The sequence below is a fragment of the Ranitomeya imitator genome, chromosome 4, assembly GCF_032444005.1.
Source record: "Ranitomeya imitator isolate aRanImi1 chromosome 4, aRanImi1.pri, whole genome shotgun sequence".
Classification (NCBI taxonomy): Eukaryota; Metazoa; Chordata; class Amphibia; order Anura; family Dendrobatidae; genus Ranitomeya; species Ranitomeya imitator.
In genome coordinates this window covers 548,271,925-548,297,835 of record NC_091285.1, presented here as the reverse complement: position 1 = coordinate 548,297,835, position 25,911 = coordinate 548,271,925, and the positions used below count along the sequence as shown (strand labels likewise).

At 42.3% G+C, this 25,911-nt stretch overlaps 1 protein-coding gene across 1 annotated transcript in view; it reads left to right on the top strand.

Moving 5' to 3' along the window:
* The window catches only part of AGBL1 (AGBL carboxypeptidase 1), a 1,336,772-nt gene that overhangs the window by 115,998 nt on the left and 1,194,863 nt on the right, over positions 1 to 25,911 (top strand). The window contains exons 7-8 of the mRNA XM_069762409.1: positions 17,537 to 17,745; positions 20,971 to 21,139. Coding sequence (XP_069618510.1) covers positions 17,537 to 17,745; positions 20,971 to 21,139 — 378 coding nt within the window. The remainder of the gene's footprint in view (positions 1 to 17,536; positions 17,746 to 20,970; positions 21,140 to 25,911) is intronic.

The window sequence follows — 25,911 nt, the reverse complement described above, 5'->3', positions numbered from 1 at the left end:
TCCTAGACAGGCCCGTTGGTCGTTATTTTTTGCCCGCTTCGACTTTGTGATTTCGTACCTTCCGGGCTCTAAAAATGTGAAGGCGGATGCTCTGTCTAGGAGTTTTGTGCCCGACTCTCCGGGTTTATCTGAGCCAGCGGGTATCCTCAAGGAAGGAGTCATTGTGTCTGCCATCTCCCCTGATTTGCGGCGGGTGCTGCAAAAATTTCAGGCGAATAAACCTGATCGTTGTCCAGCAGAGAAACTGTTCGTCCCTGATAGGTGGACTAATAAACTTATCTCTGAACTTCATTGTTCGGTGTTGGCTGGTCATCCTGGAATCTTTGGTACCAGAGAGTTAGTGGCTAGATCCTTCTGGTGGCCATCTCTGTCACGGGATGTACGTACTTTTGTGCAGTCCTGTGGGATTTGTGCTAGGGCTAAGCCCTGCTGTTCTCGTGCCAGTGGGTTGCTTTTGCCCTTGCCGGTCCCAAAGAGGCCTTGGACACATATTTCGATGGATTTCATTTCTGACCTTCCCATTTCTCAAAAGATGTCAGTCATTTGGGTGGTCTGTGATCGCTTTTCTAAAATGCTCCATCTGGTGCCCTTGGCTAAATTGCCTTCCTCCTCTGATTTGGTACCTTTGTTCTTTCAGCATGTGGTTCGGTTGCATGGCATTCCTGAGAATATTGTTTCTGACAGAGGTTCCCAGTTTGTTTCAAGGTTTTGGCGAGCCTTTTGTGGTAGGATGGGCATTGACCTATCCTTTTCCTCGGCTTTCCATCCTCAGACTAATGGCCAGACCGAACGAACCAATCAGACCTTGGAAACATATCTGAGATGTTTTGTTTCTGCAGACCAGGATGATTGGGTGTCCTTTTTGCCGTTGGCTGAGTTCGCCCTTAATAATCGGGCCAGCTCGGCTACCTTGGTTTCTCCATTTTTTTGCAATTCTGGGTTCCATCCTCGTTTCTCTTCAGGACAGGTTGAGTCTTCGGACTGTCCTGGTGTGGATTCTGTGGTGGATAGGTTGCAGCAGATCTGGACTCAGGTAGTGGACAATTTGATCTTGTCCCAGGAGAAAGCTCAACTTTTCGCTAATCGCAGACGCCGTGTGGGTCCCCGACTTCGTGTTGGGGATCTGGTTTGGTTATCTTCTCGTCATATTCCTATGAAGGTTTCCTCTCCTAAATTTAAACCTCGTTTTATTGGTCCGTATAGGATTTCTGAGGTTCTCAATCCTGTGTCTTTTCGTTTGACCCTCCCAGACTCCTTTTCCATACATAATGTATTCCATAGGTCGTTGTTGCGGAGATACGTGGCACCTATGGTTCCATCTGTTGAGCCTCCTGCCCCGGTTTTGGTGGAGGGGGAATTGGAGTATATTGTGGAGAAGATTTTGGATTCTCGTGTTTCTAGACGGAAACTCCAGTATCTGGTTAAATGGAAGGGTTATGCTCAGGAAGATAATTCCTGGGTTTTTGCCTCTGATGTTCATGCTTCCGATCTTGTTCGTGCCTTTCATGCGGCTCATCCTGGTCGGCCTGGGGGCTCTGGTGAGGGTTCGGTGACCCCTCCTCAAGGGGGGGTACTGTTGTGAATTCTGTGGCTGAATTCACTCCTGTGGTCACAAGTGGTACTGCAGCTTCTGAGCTTCCTCCCTCAGGTGTTCTGGTGAGCTCGTTAACTGCTTCATTACTTAACTCCGCCTGATGCTGCTATCCTTGCTCCTTGTCAATGTTTCAGTGTTGGATCTGAGCTTCTCCTGATTGTTCCTGTGACCTGCTGCTCTGTATAGCTAAGTGCTTTTTGCTTTTTTGTTGTTTTTTTTCTGTCCAGCTTGTCTTTTGTTTTGCTGGAAGCTCTGAGACGCAAAGGGTTTACCGCCGTGCCGTTAGTTCGGCACGGTGGGTTTTTTTTACCCCCTTTGCGTGGTTTTGCTTTAGGGTTTTTTGTAGACTGCAAAGTTCGCTTTACTGTCCTCGCTCTGTCCTAGAATATCGGGCCCCACTTTGCTGAATCTATTTCATCCCTACGTTTTGTCTTTTCATCTTACTCACAGTCATTATATGTGGGGGGCTGCCTTTTCCTTTGGGGAATTTCTCTGGGGCAAGTCAGGCCTATTTTTCTATCTTCAGGCTAGCTAGTTTCTTAGGCTGTGCCGAGTTGCCTAGGTAGTTGTTAGGCGCAATCCACAGCCGCTTTTAGTTGTGTTTAGGATAGGATCAGGTGTGCAGTCTACAGAGTTTCCACATCTCAGAGCTCGTTCTTGTATTTTTGGGTATTTGTCAGATCACTGTGTGCGCTCTGATCGCTAAGCACACTGTGTTTCTGGATTGCCTTCATAACACCTGTCATTAGCAAACATAACAGGCGACGCACACACTAATACGTCATCACGCCCTCTGACCTGAACAGTCACATCAAGAGGACGGGAAGACGGAGCGGCGCCCAGCGGGTGGAACACGGACAGGTAAATATGAAATATTCACCTGCTCCGGCGTGGTCCCTGGCTCCTTTTCCTGGACTGATGGTCTCCGGGCACAGCAGCTTCATCCTCTGTCAGCGGTCACTGGTATGGCTCATTACAGGAATGAATATGCGGCTCCACCCCTATGGGAGTGGAGTCCATATTCATTACTTTAATTAGCGGTACCACGTGACCGCTGAAAAGAGGAAGAGCTGCGGCAGCCAAAGACCATGGGACATGCAGGGACCGCACCAGGAGCAGGTGAGTATGCGACAGTCCTCTCTCCTCCTCAACTGCCGACCCTGCCACCGACCATGACTCAAGTATAAGCCGAGAGGGGCACTTTCAGCCCAAAAATTTGGGCTGAAAAAATCTCGGCTTATACTCGAGTATATACGGTATTGTATTTTCTCAAAATTGAACACAAAAATGCAAAAATTGTTGTTTGTCATGGAAACATAACAAATAAAGTGAGATCACTAATTAATAGTGACAATCAGATTCATAATTTTTCGTCTGGATACAGTACATTATAAGTGTTCAGATATTCCATTGTGCATTGACTAGTGTTGAGCATTCCGATACCGCAAGTATCGGGTATCGGCCGATACTTGCGGTATCGGAATTCCGATACCGAGATCCGATACTTTTGTGATATCGGGTATCGGTATCGGATCCATAGTGAGGTGTAAAATAAAGAATTAAAATAAAAAATATTGATATATTCACCTCTCCGGCAGCCCCTGGACATCACCGCGGGTAACCGGCAGGCTTCTTTGGTTAAAATGAGCGCGTTTAGGACCTGAGGAATGACGTCGCGGCTTCTGATTGGTCGCGTGCTGCCCATGTGACCGCCACGTGACCAATCAGAAGCCGCGACGTCATTCCTCAGGTCCTAAATTCCTAGAATGAGGAGTTTAGTGCCTGAGAATGACGTCGCGGCTTCTGATTGGTCGCGTGCCGCCCATGTGACCGCCACGCGACCAATCAGAAGCCGCGACGTCATTCTCAGGCACTAAACTCCTCATTCTAGGAATTTAGGACCTGAGCAATGACGTCGCGGCTTCTGATTGGTCGCGTGGCGGCCACATGGGCGGCACGCGACCAATCAGAAGCCGCGACGTCATTCCTCAGGTCCTAAACGCGCTCATTTTAAACAAAGAAGCCTGCCGGTTACCTGCGGTGATGTCCAGGGGCCGCCGGAGAGGTGAATATATCAATATTTTTTATTTTAATTCTTTATTTTACACATTAATATGGATCCCAGGACCTGAAGGAGAGTTTCCTCTCCTTCAGACCCTGGGAACCATCAGGATACCTTCCGATACTTGGTGTCCCATTGACTTGTATTGGTATCGGATATCGGTATCGGCGATATCCGATACTTTTCGGGTATCGGCCGATACTATCCGATACCGATACTTTCAAGTATCGGACGGTATCGCTCAACACTAGCATTGACCTCTGTAAACATTTGAACAACTTGGCCACAATGAAGACATCATGCCCTGTATGGCTATGGTTAGGGATGAGCGTACCCGTGGAAGTTTGGGGTCTGATACTGGATTCAAACTTTATTTCAAAGTTTAGTTCGGGTACCAGAACTGTATCCGAACTTGAACCAGAACTAAAACCCCATTGAAAATAATGGGGACCTGAACTTTAGAGCTGGAAACAAAAATTTGTCTCTCACTTACGCTAGAACTCCGAACATTGCAACAGGCTTCTGGGAGTCAGCGTTCGGCGTTTAACAACAAACAGTAACTGTCCGGTTTAGGTTCATAGCAATAGTGGACACGGTACTCAGGGCTTCTTGGAGGTGCACAAGTTAGGTATCCAACCCGTCAGATATAAGCAATAAATTACTTGGCACTCAGGAGAATTTTTTTCATGATAAGAAGTGAACAATTCGTTTATTAGGTGTATCCAGTTCAAATTTAAACGTTTTCGGTCTAATCACAAGACCTTCATCAGAAATCGTTTGAGAATATTGTTACACGACCGACAACAATAGTGGCGGTAAGAACGGATCCGGCCTGGTGTTTCGTGAGTCGTGAGCCTCGTTCAGGGGATACCATAAAAGACTATGAAGTGACCTCCCAAGACGTGGGGTCACAGAGAGATGGTGCAAGGTGAAACTGCCTGGGGGTCCGGAGGTGTGGGGGATGAGCGCTATGGAGAGGCGAGAAACTCGCAAGAGCGGTAGCACTGGAACCTTGGAGCGCACCGGCACCGTGCTGCAGGGGTCGCGTTGACCAGTCCCGGGAGCAACGCGACCCCTGCAGCACGGTGCCGGTGCGCTCCGAGGTTCCAGTGCTACCGCTCTTGCGAGTTTCTCGCCTCTCCATAGCGCTCATCCCCCACAGCTCCGGACCCCCAGGCAGTTTCACCTTGCACCATCTCTCTGTGACCCCACGTCTTGGGAGGTCACTTCATAATCTTTTATGGTATCCCCTGAACGAGGCTCACGACTCACGAAACACCAGGCCGGATCCGTTCTTACGGCCACTATTGTTGTCGGTCGTGTAACAATATTCTCAAAAGATTTCTGATGAAGGTCTTGTGATTAGACCGAAAACATTTAAATTTGAACTAGATGCACCTAATAAACGAATTGTTCACTTCTTATCATGAAAAAATTCTCCTGAGTGCCAAGTAATTTATTGCTTATATCTGACGGTTTGGGTTCATGTTCACTCATCTCTGCATATGGTGAATCGAGGCATCATGAGGTTAGCCATTTAGTGGATCCTGATAAAAGTGAAATGCATGGATTAATGATCATTATTATTTTTATTAGCCATTTTTTTTCATTTTTCAGAACACCCCAATTCTAGTTGGTACAGTTTTCTTATGGACAAAACGGTTGTTTATTTGATTACAGTCACCTTCTCTTTCTATGGCCATCAATAATTTATTTTGGGATATTTTAACAAGAAAATGTGTGGAGATGCATATCTCATTTCCCACACACGACACAGAGCCACATGTCAGCATATGCTGTCAACTTATAAATAAGTAACAACAATAAGTGATAAGATTGGAGGCTGCTGCAGTAACTCAGGAATTGCAAATGAGTTTCATACATTTTAAATGAAATGACCTCAAATTGTCACTTTTCCATCCCGCAAAATCAGTGTCTTTATAGCAACACCACAAATTACCCAAAAGTTTCCTCACAGCAAGAAAACTTCTCATTTTAGTATAAAGTATTTAATGCCCTGATGCAAAGTCAAAGAAAACCTACATAAATTTTAAAACAGACAAACTATATTCTTGGGTTGGTAATCAAAAAAAATGTGTTTTACAAGCTGTAATAGAAACTTCTTTAGTGTTAGGATAGAAATCACAACTTTTTAATGTGAAAAATAAAATAGATCAGCTTATATAAGCACTTCGACATGTAAGAAGATTCAATTCAAATGTCATTGTTGTGAGGGATCCAAGGCTGCCCATACTTATGTTGTGGTTTCCTTTCCTTCTCGAACCTATCGTTGACCTCATTTGGAGTCAGTAGTGGTCCTTGCCATTTTGTTGTGAAGAATATTGAGACATAATGAGCTATTCCTAAAATCTGAAAGAAGCGGCAATGAAGTAATAAACGTAGATGTAAATGGGATCACATGAAATTTTGTGAATTTTTGACCTTTTGTATCCAAAGCTAAAGAAAAGGCATCTGGCCAAAAACTGTAGGACAAATTTAATATTGCTTTACTGGAAAACAGCCGTAAATTATATAGGAATCAAGGAAAGTTTCCAAAATTATTTGCCCATATTGCTCCAGCAGGCTTTTGTACAAGCCATAGCATATCAGTAATGTTAAATTCCTCCCATAGTTAATATATAGTAGAGATGTTTAAATGAATTTAGCAATAAAACAAGTCGCGTTAGTATTAATGGCAATAAGTAACAGTAATCTGACAATGAATGAATAGCCCCTCAGTGTTTTTTTTTATTTCTGCGCTGGAGTGATGCTATTAATGTAAGTTCCCTGCCTCTAATAATATACTGTACTTACCAGCTACTGTCTTCAGCTCTTCCCAGCACCACTCCGGTCCCATGACATCATCTTGTTACTGCAACTTCTGACTGACCAGAAGTCTGACATAGTGGTCAATGTCTCTCAATGTAAGTCTATGAGAGTCTTGTTCTGGCCTTGTTCAGGCTCTCCTAGACTTTCATTTATTTGTGACTTCTGAATCAACCAGTAAACACTGCAGCGAACTGGCGGGTCACAAACTGCAGAAAGCTGACCTGAGCGGCTCCAATAAAGATGGCAGCTGGTAAGTATAAATTTAGGGGCAGGAAACTTATATTAGTAGCAACACTTCAGCCCTGTAAAAAAAAAAAAACTGGAATTGTGCTTTAACCTCTTCATGCCATGGCCATTTTCCTTTTTTCACATTTGTTTTTTCCTCTCTTTAAGGATCCATAACTTTTTTATTGTTTCATCAATATAGCCATATGAGGGCTTGCTTTTTGCAAAATAAGTTGCACTATTGAATTAAATCTATAATTTGACCACACAGTGTACCAGAAAATGGGAAAAAATTGAGGTACATTGAAATTGCAAAATAAGTGCAATTTCTCTATAGTTTTTTTATTTTATTTATTTATTTACAGGGGCAAGCACGGTGGCGCAGTGGTTAGCACTACAGCCTTGCAGCGCTGGGGTCCTGGGTTCTAATCCCACCCAGGACAACATCTGCAAAGAGTTTGTATGTTCTCTCCGTGTTTGCGTGGGTTTCCTCCGGGCACTCCGGTTTCCTCCCACATTCCAAAGACATACTGATAGGAATTCTAGATTGTGAGCCCAATCGGGGACAGTGATGATAATGTGTGCAAACTGTAAAGCGCTGCGGAATATGTTAGCGCTATATAAAAATAAAGATTATTATTATTATTATTTACTATGTTCACTATATGATAAAACTGACCTGGCAATATTATTCTCCTATTCAGTAAAAGTACACAGATACCGACTATGTATAGTTTTTTTTATTTAAGTGGTTGAAACAAATTAGGAAATTTGTAAAAAAAAATTTTTTGCTTTTGTCTCCATTTTCCGAGACCTGTAACATTTTCATCTTAAAAAGTGATGAGCGAATTTGTTCGAAAAACTATCGCCAAACATAAAATCGGCACGAATATGGCACATTCAGATTTGTGATCTGAAAGACGAGCAAAATTTCATTTGGTAAAAAGTGAGAGAAATTATTTGCGTTGCCACTAAAGTATTTTAAGCACTTTGGCTATGATAATGGTGGTGTATGTTGAGCACAGGGCACATGTTTGATGAGGATAGGGTGTTGTCAAAGCTCAGAGGAGAGGCGTGCTTGTATACTTTTTTCTTTCTAACTTTATGTGTGGGACTGTTTGCTGATAGATTTTAGCTAGTTAGCCAGGCGGTTGTTACTTAGTCATTTAGTTTTGATAGCCAGTGTCCTGTGTAGCTGTGAAATCGACCTTCGAGTAGATTTTTTGTTTTGCCATTAATGAGGTCCACAGTCAAAGAGAGCAGCTCACATTTGTGTTGTGCACTGCATCTATTGTGCTCCATGCACGAGTAGACCTTTCTAAATCTTATTTTTATTTGGTCTTCCATGACAGTGCAGGGAGGTGTACCACCGAGTCAACGGTCCCTCTTGCGTGTCTGGGCTGCAACTGTCGGGACTGTCACCAATATTCCAGGGGGAAGAGGTTCCTGATTGCCACAGTTCTGAACACCTGACTGGTGGGGGTGGGTCCGACATAAATAGCGGTGTGAGCGAGAAGATGACACACTTGGCAGCGAATGAGATTGTGAGCAGTGAAACGGTTGACTCCCTCTCGATAGACCCATACCAGCTAGCTGTGCCTGCATTCCCAGCTAGCAAGACTGCCGACACATGCTACCCTCAGTCCAGAGAGACATCCACACCGGGTAGTGACCAGGATAGAGTGCATCCACTCATCACCACGGAAGCACCAGCAGACATGCCTGTGGCTGTGTCCGCTGGACTGTGTGCTTCTACTGCGGCCTTGTCTACTGAACTTTCTGCTTCTTCCACTGTTCCGCCGACCTTCATCTCTACCCCACCGTGGGCACAGATCAGGTGATCACGTGCCGAAGGACCCGGAGGATTCATCATTGCAAGGTGACAGGGCATCGCTCTTCTGCTGGACCGGATCGGAGACATCTCGATCTCGAGACTGATAAGTTAACCTGCTATTATCTTCTGCATTTGACTTTCCCCATCTGCAAGTTCACATCCTTTACCCCCTGCTTGTACTATCACTGTTTGATATAAAGAACCTGTTTACCCTTGCTCTGTCTCCTGTGTGTCACTGCATCCTACGCACCTGCTAGTTTCCTTACCACAGCACCACGAGAAAGGGGATCCCCCCCTTCAGAGTCTGGAAACCTACAGATACAAAAAGGGCGACACCTCTCCCACACATCAGTTGGTTTCTGGTCCCTGACGGGAACCTTTTTCCTAAATGTTCCTTAAAGTAGCATGGGAGATGTCAGCAGGATCCCTGAGACCAGTAGTGGCATCCACTTGTACAGCCAGGTCAATGATGGTCTGGCTGGGCCAACTAGAGACTCAGTTGAAAGGGGGAGCCTCTCGTGAGATTATTCTAAGTACCTTACCGATGATTCAGGGTGCCACGGCGTTTTTGTCTGATGCCTCAGCGGATTCAGTCAGGATGGCAGCTAGAGCAGCGGGTCTCTCTAATGCAGCTTGGAGAGCGTTATGGCTAAAGTGTTGGTGGGGGGATATTCAGGCCAGGTCCAGACTTTGTTCCATTCCATGTGAAGGGGAGTACCTCTTTGGACCGGTCCTGGATGAGCTTCTGGAGAAGGCAGGGGATGATAAAAAGAAATACCCCAGCTTGTTGGCCCCTTCCTACCGGCGTCCCTTTAGTAGAAGAAGGTTCAGTTGTAGGAAGCCTTCTAGGGACCAAGCCAAGTGGGATGAGAGGTAGAGAAGAGGTACCGGGTCCATGTTTGGAGGCTCATCATGAGAGCGTAAGACACCGTTCCAATGACTGGCGGCCCCCATTGGGGGTAGAATGTCTGCCTTCTATGCAGTCTGGATATGGATTACCAATAGTGACTGGGTGCATAGCCTAATATTATCAGGGCTGAGATTGTAATTTTCTGTTATTCAGCAGGGCAAATTCATGGTAACCCCTTCCTGGTCATCCCCCTCAGAACAAGCCGCCCTAGTGGCGGAGGTTGTGAAGCTATGTCATCAGGAGGTCCTGGTGGAGGTTCCGGGGTCAGAGAGGGGTAGAGGATTCTACTCCCCCCTCTTTCTCGTTCAGAAAATGGATGGCTCCTTCAGGACAATCATTAATCTTAGAGCTCTAAATGGGTTCTTGGTAGTTTGCCCCTTCAAGATGGAATCAATTGGTTCAGCAATAAAACTAATTTTTGAAAACTATTATATGAAGGGTCATCACCTAAGGATCCTCTCTGACAATCAGGTTGTGGTGGCCTACATTAACCACCAAGGTGGAACTCGATCCAGACCCCTAATGGAAGTGACAAAGTGGCTGTATCAAATAGCAGAGGAGCATTTTCTATCTTTTACAGCGCTGCACATAAGAGGAAAGGACAACATCAGGACAGATTTTTTGAGCTGCAACCTACTAAGACAGGGAGAATGGAAGCTGAAAAGTGCATCTTCAACCAGATTATCTGGATGTGAGGTCAGCCAGATGTAGACCTCTTTGCCACCAAGAAGAACAGAAAAGTGAAATGGTTCTGTTCTCTCGACCCCAGAGAGAAACCTCTGATGGTTGATGCCTTCTTGATAAAGTGGGACTTTCCCCTTAGCCCTTTTGCCTCTAGTGGTGAGGAAGATCAGGGAAGACAGGGCAAGGGTTATAGTAATTGCCTCTTTTTGGCCCAGGAGGGTGTGCTTCTCATGGCTAAGGACCATGTCGGTCTCCGAACCATGGGTGCTACCGGAGCATCCAGATCACCTCTCCCAAGGTCCAGTCTACCACTCACAAGTGGCAGAGCTTCATCTGACAGTGTGGAATTTGAAAGGTAGTTACTGAGGGATAAAGGATTTTCCCCCAATTTAATAGCCACTCTCCTAAAGAGTAGGAAGGTAATTACGACCAGGATCTACGCCAGAACCTGGAGGAAATTTCTAGCTACCTCAGAATTTAGAGCCGGGGAGAGGGTGCCAATAAGTCAAATTCTGGATCTCCTTCAAAAGAGTCTGGAGATGGGTCTTTCCACAAGTACCATTAAGGTGCAAGTGTCAGCCCTAGTGGCCTTATTTAGCTGTGACATCGCGAGTTATTACTGGGTGGCCAGATTTATTAAAGAGTTGCGCAGATCTAGGCCCATTCATAAAAAATGGATTATGCCGTGGGACTTGAACTTGGTTCTCACAGCCATGACAGAGCCTCTGTTTGAGCCCATTATCTCAGCTTCAGTGAAAGTGCTCTCCCTCAAGGTAGCCTTCTTGGTCGAATTAACATCGGTGAGGCGGGTGAGTGATATCCAGGCTCTTTCTAGACTCTCTTCATATACACAGTTCCTGGATGACAGGGTGGTGCTTAGGCCAAATCCAGCTTACTTGCCCAAGGTAGCCTCCAGATTCCACAAGTCGCAGGAGATAGTTCTCCCTTCTTTCCTCCCCAATCCTACTAACCAGAAAGAAAGGAAGCTCCATACTTTAGACATTAGGAGATGCCTGCTAGAGTATTTATCAGTCACTAATCTTTTGAAGAAGGATAATGCTTTGTTTGTATCCTTCCAGGGTGCCAGGAAGGACCTTAGGGTGTCAAAGAGTACTTTAGCTAGGTGGATTAGGGAGGCTATTTCTTAAGCATATACAGTACATTGAGTGGAAGGCCAGAACCGGAGGGGCTAAGGGTGTATTCCACTAGAGTCATGGCAACCTCCTGGACGGAGAGGTCGGAGGTCTCCATCAACCAGATATATAAGGCAGCTACATGGTCTTCTCCTTCCACCTTTTGTAATCATTATAGGTTGCATATGAGTGCTTCCTCAGATCTGACCTTCGGTATAAGGGTGCTGCAGGCTGTGGTTCCTCCCTAAGGCTGTTATTACCTCTCTGTAATTCTCTTGTGGTGCTGTCATGGGAGACAGAATAAAGTCTTAGTTACTTACTGGTAATGGTATGTTTCGGCGCCCATGACAGCACCCTTAAACTCCCTCCCTTCACGTGTGGGTGTGCACTTCTTCTACTTATAAGTTTTCACGGGTGTGAAATTGTTCATTGTTAGAGTATTGTAGATATTTTTGCCAGTAATCATGGTGGTCCTCTCGGGCACTGTAATCCAACTGATGCATGGGAGCAGTGCCGCCCTTTTGTATCTGTTGGTTTCCTGTCCCTGAAGGGCGGATCCCCTTTCTCAAGGGGCTGTCATGGGCTCCGAAAAATACCATTACTGGTAAGTAACGAAGACTTTTCACTTGCTAAATCTGATACAGCAAGGTATATATCACCTTGTCATTTAGTGGTGTGGTGACATTATTCTGTGATTTGAGCTGTTGGCCAGGAATAAAATATTTTTTTTGTAGTTGCTACCATGATTCAGCATCCCATATCCCACGTTATAATTTTGTGGCAGTGAAATTAAGCTGTCTGCAGAGATCAAGCACATTAAAGAAAAAAAATTCTGTTGCTAAATGTGATACAGCCCACCATATCATCCCACATTGTAATTTTGTGGTGGTGAAATTAAGCTGTCTGCAAAGTTCAAGCACATTAAAATATATATATTTTTTCTGTTGCTAAACGTGATACTGCCTGCCATATTATTATTATTATTATTATTTATTGTTATAGCGCCATTTGATCCATGGTGCTTTACATGTGAGGAGGGGTATATATAATAAAAACAAGTACAATAATCTTAAACAATACAAGTATCCCCACATTGTAATTTTGTGATGGTGAAATTATTCTGTGTGCAGACTAGAGCTGTTGCACAGTAAAAAAAAATGGAGGGGTGAAATGGCAAACGTGATTCAGCACACCATATATCACCTTGTCATTTAGTGTCAGTGAAATTCAACTTTCTGCATATCTCATGCAGATTTTTTTTAAAAATCTGTTGCTAAATGTGATGCAGCCTACCATATCACACTTTGTAATTTTGTGGCAGTGAAATAGTTCTGTGTGTAGAGCTGTTGCACAGTAAAAAAAAAATTTGGCAGTTCCTAATGTGATTCAGCAGGCCATAAATCACCTTGTAATTTATTATTGGTGAAATTCAACTGTCTGCATAGCTCATGTAGATCAAAAAACAATTTTTTTTCTGTCGCTAAACGTGATACAGCTCCCATATCCCACATTGTAATTTTGTATCAGTGAAATTAAGCTGTCTGCCCCAGTTTCCCCATATATAGTATGATGGCCACAGTCTCTCCACCCATATATATAGTATGGTGGCTCCAATCCTTCCAATATATGTAGTAGGATGGCCCCACAGCCAGTTCATATAAAAAATACTGAAGTTTATGCTCACCTCATCCTGATTCCCGACACTGCAGCCTCTGTCTTCTTTTCCGGCCTACAGAGCGGCACAAGACACCTGCATGAGCAAGCTGATGTCTCTTATAAGCTGCGGTCTGTGGCTTATGAGACACACTGTGATGTGTGCGGCCATGTCTGCAGACAATGCTGTGCATGGCCATCAGGTGGCTGGCCCTGCAGAGCTGCTGGGGGAGCAGCCATGGGGGCATTTGCCTCCCTGCCCCCCAGGCCCAGCCCACCTATGCTGACAAGACCCTTTAAAGAGTAATGGTATACGTGTAAAAAAAATGATGCAACATCAGGTGAATAATAGAACATAGAACACAGAAGGCAATTGTTAAACATTTTTTCATTTTATTTGAAAAAAATAACTCATATAGAAATTAATCACAGCAGCATATCTCATCTGATTTCTAGGAATATTCATTAAGGCCGGTTTCACACGTCAGTGGCTCCGGTACGTGAGGTGACAGCTTCCTCACGTACCGGAGACACTGACTCACGTAGACACATTGAAATCAATGTGTCTCTGCACATGTCAGCGTGTTTTCACGGACCGTGTGTCCGTGTGCAAAACACAGAGACATGTCAGTGTTCGTGGGAGTGCATGGATTACACGGACCCATTAAAGTCAATGGGTCCGTGTAAAACACGTACCGCACACGGACGCTGTCCGTGTGCTGTGCAGGAGACAGTGCTACAGTAAGCGCTGTGCCCCCAGCGTGGTGGTGAAGCCGCCATTCATATCTTCTCTCCAGCAGCGTTCGCTGTAGAGAAGATATGAACAATCCTTTTTTTTCCCTGTTTAGAATAAAGATCCCTGTCACCGCCCCCCTCCCACCCCCTGTGCGCCCGCCCGCTGTTACTAAAATACTCACCCAGCTCCCTCGCAGCTTCCTCTCAGCGCCAGCTTCTCCTGTATGAGCGGTCACGTGGTGCCGCCGATTACAGTCATGAATATGCAGCTCCACCTCCCATAGGGCTTCGGGAAAATGGCCGCGGGAGGCCGCGCGTGCGCAGATGGAGATCGCGGCGGCCATTTTCCTGAAGCAGAGTTAACAGATTGAGATCTCGGCTTCAGGAAAATGGCCGCCGCAATCTCCATCTGCGCACGCGCGGCTTCCTGCGGCCATTTTCCTGAAGCCCCAGGAAGCAGAAAACTTAATCTGCGCACGCGCGGCCTCAGAAAGATGGCCGCCGCCACCGGGAAAACCGTAACTCACCCAGCTCTGCTGCTCTCCTTCAATACCGGGCCGCGGATTCACCTCAAATGTGGACGGGACCCTGCTCACGCCATACCGGTCACCGCGCCACATCATCCCTGCACCTCTGTCGCTGCTACAATGTCGGTAAGCCCACCGCCACTGGGAAAACCATAACTCACCCAGCTCGGCTGCTCTCCTTCAATACTGCTGTGGCATCACCTCAAATGTGGAAGGGACGCTGGCTGCTGCCACCTGAGGATGTCACCGCACATCTGCCACCGCCACAGCACTGCCGCAACCTTCCCATGGACACCAGGCCATGGCGTTGCCCACCTAAGCAGGATGGGACCCTGTTCAGGTGCATGCCGTTCCGCCCACCGCACCTCAGCATCACCTCACCTCTGCCACCACAATGCCTCCTGTGACCCTGCTCTGCCACTGCCTGCCCTCAGGTAAGAGATCTTAAAATCGGACAATAAGACGGACCCCATCTTATAAAAAATCTTTTTTTCTGCAATATTCACCCCAAATTTGGGGTGCGTCTTATGGTACGGTGCGTCTTATAGTCCGAAAAATATGGTAGATATGGGTCAAAATTGACCCGTAACACCATAGATGTTACTAGAGTTAATAATATCAAATATATATATGTATATATTTTTTACATTTAAGAAATGTGTTCTAAAACCCTTCAGTAATAGTCAGGTAATATAACAAACTTTTTTAAGTTTATATTATTCTCTTGAGGTTCATTTAACAATATTTTTATATTGAAAATGAAGGGTATGCTCTCAAATGAAAGGCCCAGGGGGCCACAACAAAAATATTAAAATCAATCCTTCCATGGATGAGAAACCCTAACAAGGTACCTAAGAGGTAAGAAACAAATTGGATCATAAATAACTATTTTTAGGGTATCCTAGGGGTGATTTAATACATGGGTCAAAACCGACCCGTTAACATAAGAAAGAGTAACAGAAAACTAACACTAGAGGAAGGTTAAATTCATGTGTCAGATGTGACTTAACTTACAGTGCAAAATTTGTTTGACTCTGAACCAAAATATACTGTCATGCACTGTCGTACAAAATTCTGTTAAACTAAGGGCCAATTAATGTTTCTATGCCAGTGGAAAAAAATGTGTTCAGCAATGTGTAAGGCTAAGTTCACATTAGCGTTCGGGGGCGTTGCGGGGGGCTGCGTACATCCTCGCTAAGCCCCACCTACTTCTGCATGCATCCTGCGTACCTATCTTTAACAATGGGTACGCAGGACATGCAGATGTATGCGGATGCATTGTTTTGAGGTGCCCTCCAACCGCACAGTAATGCAACAAGTTGCTTCAGCAAGGCTGGAATTGGGCAAGATGTTCTTTGCGAAGGACGTATGAATCAAGCCACATACAAGGCTATCCTGGAAAAACAGGTGATTCCTTCTGCTCAGACAATGTTCCCCAACTCTGAGGACTGATTTTCCAGCAGGACAATGCACCATGCCACACAGCTAGGTCAATCAAGGTGTGGATGAAGGACCATCACATCAAAACCCTGTCATGGCCAGCCAAATCTCCAGACCTGAACCCCATTGAAAACCTCTAGAATGTAATCAAGAGGAAGATGGATAGTCACAAGCCATCAAACAAAAAAGAGCTGCTTACATTTTTGTACCATGAGTGGCAAAAGGTCACCCAAAAGCAGTAAGATGGAAAGCATGCCAAGACTCATGAAAGCTGTGATTAAAAATCATGGTTATTCCACAAAATATTGATTGCTGAACTCTTCCTGAGTTAAAACATTAGTATTGCTGTTTCTAAATCATTATGAACTTGTTTTTTTGCATTATTTGAGGTCTGCAAGCAATGCATTTTTTCGTTATTTTGACCATTTCTCTTTTTCAGAAAATAAATACAAAATTTATTGTTTGGAACTTCGGAGACATGTCAGTAATTTATAGAATAAAAGAACAATTTATATTTTACTCAAAAATATACCTATCACGAGAAAAATCAGACAAACAGAAAATTTTGCAGTGGTCTCTAAATTTTTGCCAGAGCTGTACATATATATGTGCGTGTGCCACTGACATCTATATATACTGTATGTATTCTATGTATATATTTATTCTGCCTATTCTATTCTAACCTGTCAGTGTGATTTTATTGTAACCTAACCGGCACATGAATTGACGACTTTTCAAAGAAAACCAGTGCGTAAAAATCAGATGGCACTCGCATGGTCCGAGTGCTGTGCGATTTATTTTTTTTTTCTCGCACCCATAGGTGAGTCTAAGTGACAATCGCCACATGCTGTGATTTTACACGGACGCTGAATACGCCCAGGAAAATAAACGGTGATGTTAGCTGCCCCATAGATTATACACTGGGCTGAGTGCTATGTGGTTGTTTCTCACATAGCACTCGGCCGTATTCTACTGCAGTGTGATGTCGGCTTAACCAAGAGTTGAGGATCCTACCGTGTCTATAAATTACCCAGACAGTTTATAATAGTTGAGGATTTAAAATGCAATTTATTCCTTAACTACGTGCAAAAAATACAATAAATTCCTTAAATAAACCAAAAAATTTACTTTACAGAGAACATGTAGTTTAGGTGACTTTTTGGAATATGCTTTCATGTGTGTGCACAAGGAATACCACTATTTCTCGTCATTGAAACCTGCATTTTTCATCAATGTTTCCCTTCTGCATGTTTCATCCCTAGTATTCAGTTGTCTCTGAGCTACTGGTTGGAGACTAGCTTCTATTATATCTCAGCAAAGTGTCTTTTTGTGGCAATACCACGGCTTTGCCAATGTCTTTCACTTTGCTCTTCTCTCCTCATAAACGTTAATAACCTGCTTTAATCTGATACCTCACTGAACTGGCAGTCTTGAGCAAGACATATGTTAGTTGTATTGCTGAATTGTAAGCCTACAAGGCAGAAGACATTCATAAGGGGAGAAAGAAGCATATTAATTTGTACTATTGATTTATACAAAGTTTGTTGACAAAAGAAGAGAGGATTGATTTGCGGGACTTCGGTCCAACGTCCAGGTCAGTGGTACCTGGTAGATACACGGGAGGCTCGCAAATGTGTTATCTTCTGGCTTTCTTGGCGCAAAATTTCATCAGCCAGGACTAATGCGACACCATCTATGTGATATGATACATAGATAACATCATATCAGCCCTGACAAATTAAGTCGGGCATCAGGCACCCTGGAAGGTAAGTCGATTTGTGGGCGTCCCACGTAGCTGCCAAGTATCACTGACCTGGACGTTGGACCAGATTCTCGCGAATGTATCTGCTCATCTCTATTGTTGAGCCTTGAAAATATCCAACAATAAACTGAATTCTATCTTTATCCAGAATCAAATATCAGAAGAGCTGTGAACCGAGGCTATGTTTGTGCATTGTTGCAGTTTTATCAAGACTGGCATAGCAGTGACTTTGCCAACCACTATGTCCCTATTCGTAGAGGCTTACTGAGGTGTCTTAAACATATCACCAATGTTCGTTCTGGACGGGAAGCTTTTCATCAAGCCAATGGAATGGAAATACTGTACACTACGGCACAGGTAGATTGATATTGTTGATAATGTAAGGCAGCATTGGGTGTCTGTTGTATTGTTTTACTGTGGAATCATTTCCCTCAATGCCCTCCCCAATGTTTGCAGCCATTTTTGCCAATTGTAATCCAAAATGACCCATATTACTGAAGTTTTACTGCATTTGCAGCTCTCTAAAATAGTGACTGAAACTGTACTGTTGCAGCCCTAAAATTATTTCTAATTTTGATTCTTACATTTCCAGGTTTTTATATGCAGCAAAGAAAAATGTGTACATTAGAGAGAAGACCAACCTAGAAATCCAGTAAATGATGTGTTCTTTGTAATATAGATTTCATTACTGTGCAGCAATGTCCTGCAGAGTTTGGTATCTATTACAGTAGATTACAATCTGTTGTGGTGTGGTGCAATATATTGAAGATAAAACTGATGGGGCCTTGATGATTCCTGGTATATATTACATTTTACAGCGTTAAGTTAGAAACGAAAATATTTCTGAAGAAAAAAAGTAATTTAGATTTTGTTTGTGTTCCTGGGAAATGTCTAGTTACAATAAAAAATATTCTAATTTCTATCACTTATTTAAAAAAAACGCTTTAGAAGAGTTTCAACCAAGAAAGTTATAGCATGATAAAATGAAGAGTTGGGGTCCAAAAATGAAAAAAGAAAAAAAAAAGGGTATTTGGACCATGATGCTAGGTGCCATGGGAAGCACCAACCAGACACATTGCCTTGGACAATGTATTTAAATCTTTGCCACAGAAAAAGCAGAGAAAAGGTGGATGTAAGGTTTCTTTTATTGTGTCATATATGCTAGCTATTTTACAGTGTCTGAACTTGACAGCGAGTCCTGTCAGTAGGCTATTTGTCCACCATTCGATCTATTATAAAATGTATATTAAAATGAGGGCCCATGCACATGGTTCTGCTTAGCCCCCAATACTCTTATTGGGCAGAACACAAGTCCAATGGGTTCATGTGCATGAGTAAACACACATATTTAATTTCTACTTTGCTATGTACCTCCAACTAAAAAAGATTTTTGTTGCTATAATATTATAGAGCAGAAGTCAAGAGTTGATTTCCCAATTACATTAGCTGTCATCAACTTTGGAATTGGACACATGAACTCCTATAGCTCAGTGGGATCGTTTTCCTTCTAGTACATCAGATTGATTTACAATGCCCAGTACAAGGGTTCTCTCACACTTGCGGATAAATCAGTCCCATTCTCATCCAGGAGAGTGGGACAATTTTTTCTCACTTGCCATCTGTGTGCTATCCGTTTGTAAATGGTCCTGTAAAAGATTAATAGCCGCTGAGTAAAAACAAGGATTACATTTTCCTATGCTACAGAATTGTGATATATCCATAAAAATCTGATGCCATACTGATGGTCCACGTGCCATTTATTTTCTCACACTGTCTGATTTTGGAGTGAAATCGCAGCATGCTGAATACAGCTGAGAAAAAATATACGCAGATCTGCACTGCCTCATTGTATAACATTGGTGTGAGAGTAATATGGTCCTTTAATATGCAAGTGTGAGCGAGCCCCTATGTGAAATTTTTGTGGCCAATTTTGCAAATAACACTCAGCTCAACCTCTGTTAGTTTGAGCAGCAATCATGTAACTGTGGCACCGATAGGCTGGGTTAGAGAAGCGTTTCAGGCACGCATGTTAATTGCAGCTGCAAGAAATTGACAGCACCATTTAACATGTTAACAGCCACGGGTGGATCATGATTCCACCCGTGACTGTTAGGAGCATATGACAACTGATGAAATCAGCTGTCATATGCTGAGAAGATACAGGTTCAGCACCGGAGCATGCATAAAAAAGGGATAGGTGACTTATGCCATACCTATAGGTCATAGGTCGTAAAGAGGTTAATAGTGAAATAAATACATGATGGTGGCTTTGGGGACCAGGGCAAGCGGTCCCATTCCCTTTCAGCGATTACTAAAAAAATAAATGTTTGAAAGTTTGATTAAATTTGCTGTAAATTCATATAATATATGAACCAGTTTTGTCTATTCACCATCTTCACTGGCTTATTGAAACATTTAACCTAATAATAATAATAATAAATCGATCTTTTCTTAATAGGTAATTTTTATCCTACGATGGGAGAGCTCGTGGATGTTTGAGTCCTATGGGTTCAGCCAAACATCTAAAAAAAAGTTTGGTTCCAATACCAAAAATGGTATGCGAACCCAAACCCAGACCCCATTCAGATGAATGGGGGACCAAACAACCATTGTTTTCCATGCTGTCTTGACAGCCCGACAATCACAGGCTCTGATCTGAGGTAAGATCATTACCAACGATCACAAAGCTGTGCTTCCCATGCTGTCAGATAACAGAGTGAACCAGCAGCTGGGATCAGCAGTAAAAAGGTTACCTGTCGTCACAGGCATCGGCTGATAAGAGAGTACTACTTCCATCAGCCTATGCCTGTTGGTCGCTGGTAACAGCGAGAGCAGGTGCCACTGATGGGTGTATTCATCATTCGATGCCTTTGCTATAATTTTATTTTTTTTAAATGAAGTGGGGTCTGTTCTATTTTTGATAACCAGTGCAGGCAAAACTGACAGCTGCAGTCTGCAACCCTCAGCTGTCATCTTTATCATAGCAGTTTATCAAGAATAGAAGGGTCCCACACCGTTTTTTCCTTTAAACTAACAATTTAAAAAACAGTGTGGGGTTCACCCCCATTATCAGCAGCAGCATGCATAGGCTGATGAGAGTATCACTCCCTCACCATCCGACGCATGTTACCTGAGGTAACCTTTTTACTGTGGGTCACAGCTGCTCTATCACGCTGTCATCTGACAGTGTGGAAGCCACAGTTTTTTAGCTCGCGGTAAGGATAAGGTAAGGATCTTACCGCAGGTCAGAGCCGCCGGTATTTCTCACACTGTCATGCACATGAGAGATTGGGAAACAGCCAATGTTCAAGGTGCTGAACCCAAACAGTAACATGGACTTCCAGGAGAAATCTGTGTTCGAGGGCCGTGTTTAGTGCAGACCCTGAACTTTACTGTTCGGGTTCACCCATTTTTAATCCTTAGTAACGATAATTTTCGATTGATTGTACTGCTATATTGTAATCAAATGACAGCATATATGAAGAGCCAGGGGATATAAATGACACTTAATTGCTGGATGCAATGGTTAGGGTTATCTTTGGAAATACTGAATAAGTTACTATATTATTCTTCACATTATAGGAAAGTCTACATTGCAAAAACCTAGACTACTTAGTCACTGCAGCAATCCAGGTTTTGAGAAAGTGTTTTCCAAAATGCATCCTGCCGCTGTCCAGTATATCTAGCTCCTATACGTATCTTGTCCCTGGAATGGATAAACCAGTGTCTGCGAAAATCTGCTCCCAAGAAGGTATGTAGAGTACCATTTAATATTAAAAGATATTTTTTGGAGGAAAGTAAAATGGTCTTTTATCTCCTTAGTGATTAATTTGGAAATATTTTTTTCAGCATTAACCTGTTCCTCCAGTTCAGTCAGAGTAAATGGGGTTTTCACTTTTTAGTATTCTGTATGCTATTGGCATGCCTGTATTTAAAACAATAGAAGCAGACAGTTTCCACTCTCTCGGGTCCAGCACAGTCACTCTGATGCTGTTTCAGTGACTGCTTATTGGCTGCGACTGTAATGTCACATCAACAGCACTGTAGCCAATCACTGAGCTTAGCGGATCTCCTGATTTAGAGGACATCAGTCACTGAGCTCAGTAATTGACTGCAGTGCTATTGATCTGATCAGCAGCCGGTGAGCAATACTTAGAGCAGTTGCGAATACACAGCGAAATTTTGTTGAATTTATATTATGCAACAGAAACAAAAACACAACAAATTTATGAAAAACATATCACATAGTACAATAATCGTTTTAAAAAAATGATTAGTTTTAGGAAAATAAGCAACATTATATGGTACCTATAGTAATCCAAAATAAATAACTTGTAGTCTGTCAGCTAGAATAAGTAGCAAAGAGAGAAGGCAGAGAAAGGGAGTAAAAAAATATTTACAATGACCAGAGACGACTCATCCATAAGGCAGATGGATTATGTAAGATTGTGTGAGGTATAACTCATCGTCAGGGAAACTATAGAATTTTGAACAATATAAGAAATATGTCAGTGAAAGCAAAGGGACAAGCTAGAAACTATTTTAGCATATTTAGGTACATCGAGAAGGATAAAAAGGACTCCCAATGAAACCATTTTATAGCGGTTTTATTAACTTCTTGCATTTGGGCGATCAAGGATTCCATTCGGTGAACTCTAGCTATCTCCACAAACCATTCTTCTTTAAGTGAAGGTGGGTCTGCCAATTTCCATTGGCGTGGAATTACTGTCATAGCTGCCTGAAAATGTCTCAGTAACAATTTTTTAAAGACATCCTTAAGCATAGATAACACGTAAAGTAAAATTGCTTCCAGCCTCTTAGGGAGTGATACCCTCATCATCTCCTTAACCGCTTTCAGAACACCCTTCCAGAAGGCCCCTAAGGTTGTGCATGAACATAAAGGTACCGTCTCACAGTGGCACTTTGGTCACTATGACGGCACGATCCGTGACGCTCCAGCATCGCACTATTACCGCTCCAGCGTCGTAGACTGCGGTCACACTTTGCAATGCACGACACTGGAGCGATAATTTCATGACGTATTTGCGATGTAGAAGCCGTTGGTTTCTATGCGCACATCGTATACAATATCGTGCACACCTTTGTTACACGATGCGATCATGCCACGACAGCGGGACACTTGACGACGAAAGAAAGTTTCAAACGATCTGCTACGACGTACGATTCTCAGCGGGGTCCCTGATCGCAGTAGCGTGTCAGACACAGCAAGATCGTATGCATATCGCTAGAACGTCACGAATCGTGCCGTCGTAGCGATCAAAATGCCACTGTGTGACGGTACACTAACTTGTGCCATTGTACCCGAGTCAGCTCCACATCCCCAGCACAAAATGAAAACCCACGGGAACCATTTATTTAGGACCGAAGGTACAGGATACCACCTAGATACTTATTTGTAGCTTGTTTCCTGAGCTTTAGTGGCTATAGTAGATTTATGGGAGAGACACAAACATTTGTTCCATTGTTCTCTTGTGAATGTCTGATGAAGCTCCCTCTCCCATGCCTTGCAAAAAGGAGGCAGTGTATCCAGATAAGTATTTAATTGAAACCTGTAAATATCTGAGATGGCATGTGCAAGGTTAATGGGAGCTGCACACAGAGCTTCTAAAGAAAGGGGGCAAACAGTCTGAATGACTGGCAAGGTTTTCATTATTTTTAACGCATGGACTCTGATGATGTGCAGAATGCTAAAAAGAGAAAGCCCTTTTAATTAAACTATGTAGAATGTAAGCCCGCAAGGGCAGGGTCCTCGCCCCTCTGTATCAGTCTGTCATTGTTAGTTTGTTTACTGTAAGTGATATTTGTAACTTGTATGTAACCCCTTCTCATGTACAGCACCATGGAATCAATGGTGCTATATAAATAAATAAATAAATAATAATAATAATAATAATAATAATAATAATTTCCAAGTTTTAAGATCCTTTAGCATTTTCTGAATTTCTTCATAAATGTTGTGAAAAAAATGGAATTTAGAGATATTTCTCATTCTGTCTTCTACTTGCAAATTAATAAAAGTCACCAATTAATGAGTGATTCTGCAGATATAGACCTTTAGTACAGTGATAGTCAAAGTATATTAATCTAAAAACAAGCGGTACATAGTTTCGAGGTTTAATTTATAACAGCATTTCCTCACATTCTCTCAGGGCAATAGTCTAGAGAGATAACTCAAGGAAATAACTTTTTTTGTGTACTGTATATTTATCTTAATCATGATAATTTATAACGGCCATCCAAAATAGCAAATAACAAACGAAAGGATATCACTTGAACCTATTTTATTTATTGATATAGAGTAAATGATTGAATATTAAAGTCGTCTTATGTAGTTAGCACGTGTCTACATGACGTGTTGGGACCCCTTTCCATGGGGCAATGTACAGAGCAAATATTGTTAGGGCAGAGCCACAGCTGCCATTTACCACATCAAGCCACTTATATTTCACATGTGGAATGAGTCAAACCATTATTGGTACATTTTTTAGGATTGTGTTTTCCTGTAAAACTTTTTGTATTTGTACACTTGACGTTTACTTATAGAAATAGATGGTACAACTCAAAGTACCATCACTGATGGAATTCGGTCATGGTTCTGTTCAGCAAAGTATGGTAATAGCTCTTATGTTAGTTTATCATCAAATCTAACTTTTCTAATGTGAGCCAAAAAGTGGCATTATTGGATCATTTATCCATAGAACAATCTTCAAGCTATATTTCGTCCATAAGTGCGCTTAAGTACTAAGGAAGACGAGGCCAAAAAATCTTGAAGGGTACCTTAGGCTTTTTTTGTGCTCATCTTCAGACATTTTATACAAAGTTCTTAGAGTAATTATGATGCAAAGTCACTCTAAGGGCTCGTGCATATTACCGTATTTTCGGTCCAAATGTGATTCGACAAAGCATCGGATCACACTCAGAACAATGTTATGCTATAGAGCTGGACACATAAATTAACACAGTCCAAAAAAAAGAAAATAGGCAAAACGTCTATTGTAAATGTCTCCAAACACAAACTCAATGTAAGTATAAAGGCATGACGATAAATTGCAACAAATATTATATGATAAAAAATTGAATTTTTATTATAAACATAGAATAATATAAATATAAATTCAATGAATTCAAGCTAAAGAACATACGAGTAGTGCGGGAGCATCGGGACATGAAAATATGTATGTATATTGGAAAGTGTACTGCCTATAATGAAAGGAAAAAATCCCCCAGACAAAGAGAATTTGGCATAAAGTCAATTCTGATTCATGATTTACAAATAAAGTGCATAGTGCATAATGTGATGATTTATCATGAATTGTGCATGGGTTTTAAATCAATCATAATAGACGTGGTAAATGCCAGTGAAGGGTAATTGTGCATCTCATAATATAATAAGCCGTACAATACCTGTAAAGTGCTAAGTGCAAAGAGTCCCTGCTACCTCGCGCTCTCACCCCAACAGCGCCGTTTTGCGTTATGCTTCTTCAATGGGGGCATCTTCAATTTATGCCAAATTCTCTTTGTTTGGGGGATTTTTTCCTTTCATTATAGGCGGTACAATTTCCAATATACATACATATTTTTCATGTCCCAATGCTCCGGCACTACTCGTATGTTCTTTAGCTTGAATTCAATGTATTTATATTTACTTTATTCTATGTTTATAATAAAAATTCAATTTTTTATCATATAATATTTGTTGCAATTTATCGTCATGCCTCTATACTTACATTGAGGTTGTGTTTGGAGAGCTGGACACATGTCTGATTTTTTGCCTTGGACCGAGTTGGTCCGAGGAAAAAATCACAGCATGCATGAGTTAGATCTGATCAGATTGAGTTCATTGAAACCATGGAACTGCAGTTGGTTGAGGTGAGAGTGCAGATTTTCACAGACTGACACAGCAGAGAAGATGGAGAATTTTTTTCTACATTTTTCCTCATTCAAGAGAATTGGATCACACTATGGTCACAGTCTGACCAAATTCTAATCAGAGTGTGATGAGCATAATTGGCCTGATTCTCTTGGATGAGAGCATATATACGATTGTGTGACCCTAACCTAAAAGTGATGTTGACTTCTTTGGATTTGTATATTTTCTGTACGACTCTATACTAATGAAGCAGAAGAAATTTGTTTTGTTTCTTTTCTTTTTTTCATCTTAGATTAAAACACATTTTTACAAGTATTTACATTTGCATACATCTAAAAAAAAGTTGTGATGTAGATAGTTTCACTATCTCATTACCTGCACTGGTAATGTATGAGGTTCATTTGCTAAGCATACCCTTTTAATTTAGGGTTATAGAAAACTTTCACTTAAGTGATCTTTTGTGTTTTTTATAGCTTAGAGATCCGAACATAAAAATTGGGCCAAATTGTTATGTAATTTGTATATAATTTAAGAAAGTCAAAAATACTTTTACCAACATAACCTGCATCATCTTATCTCTTCTGAATTATCTCTGAATATATCGGACACATTTGCAGATTATGTGGTAGCAA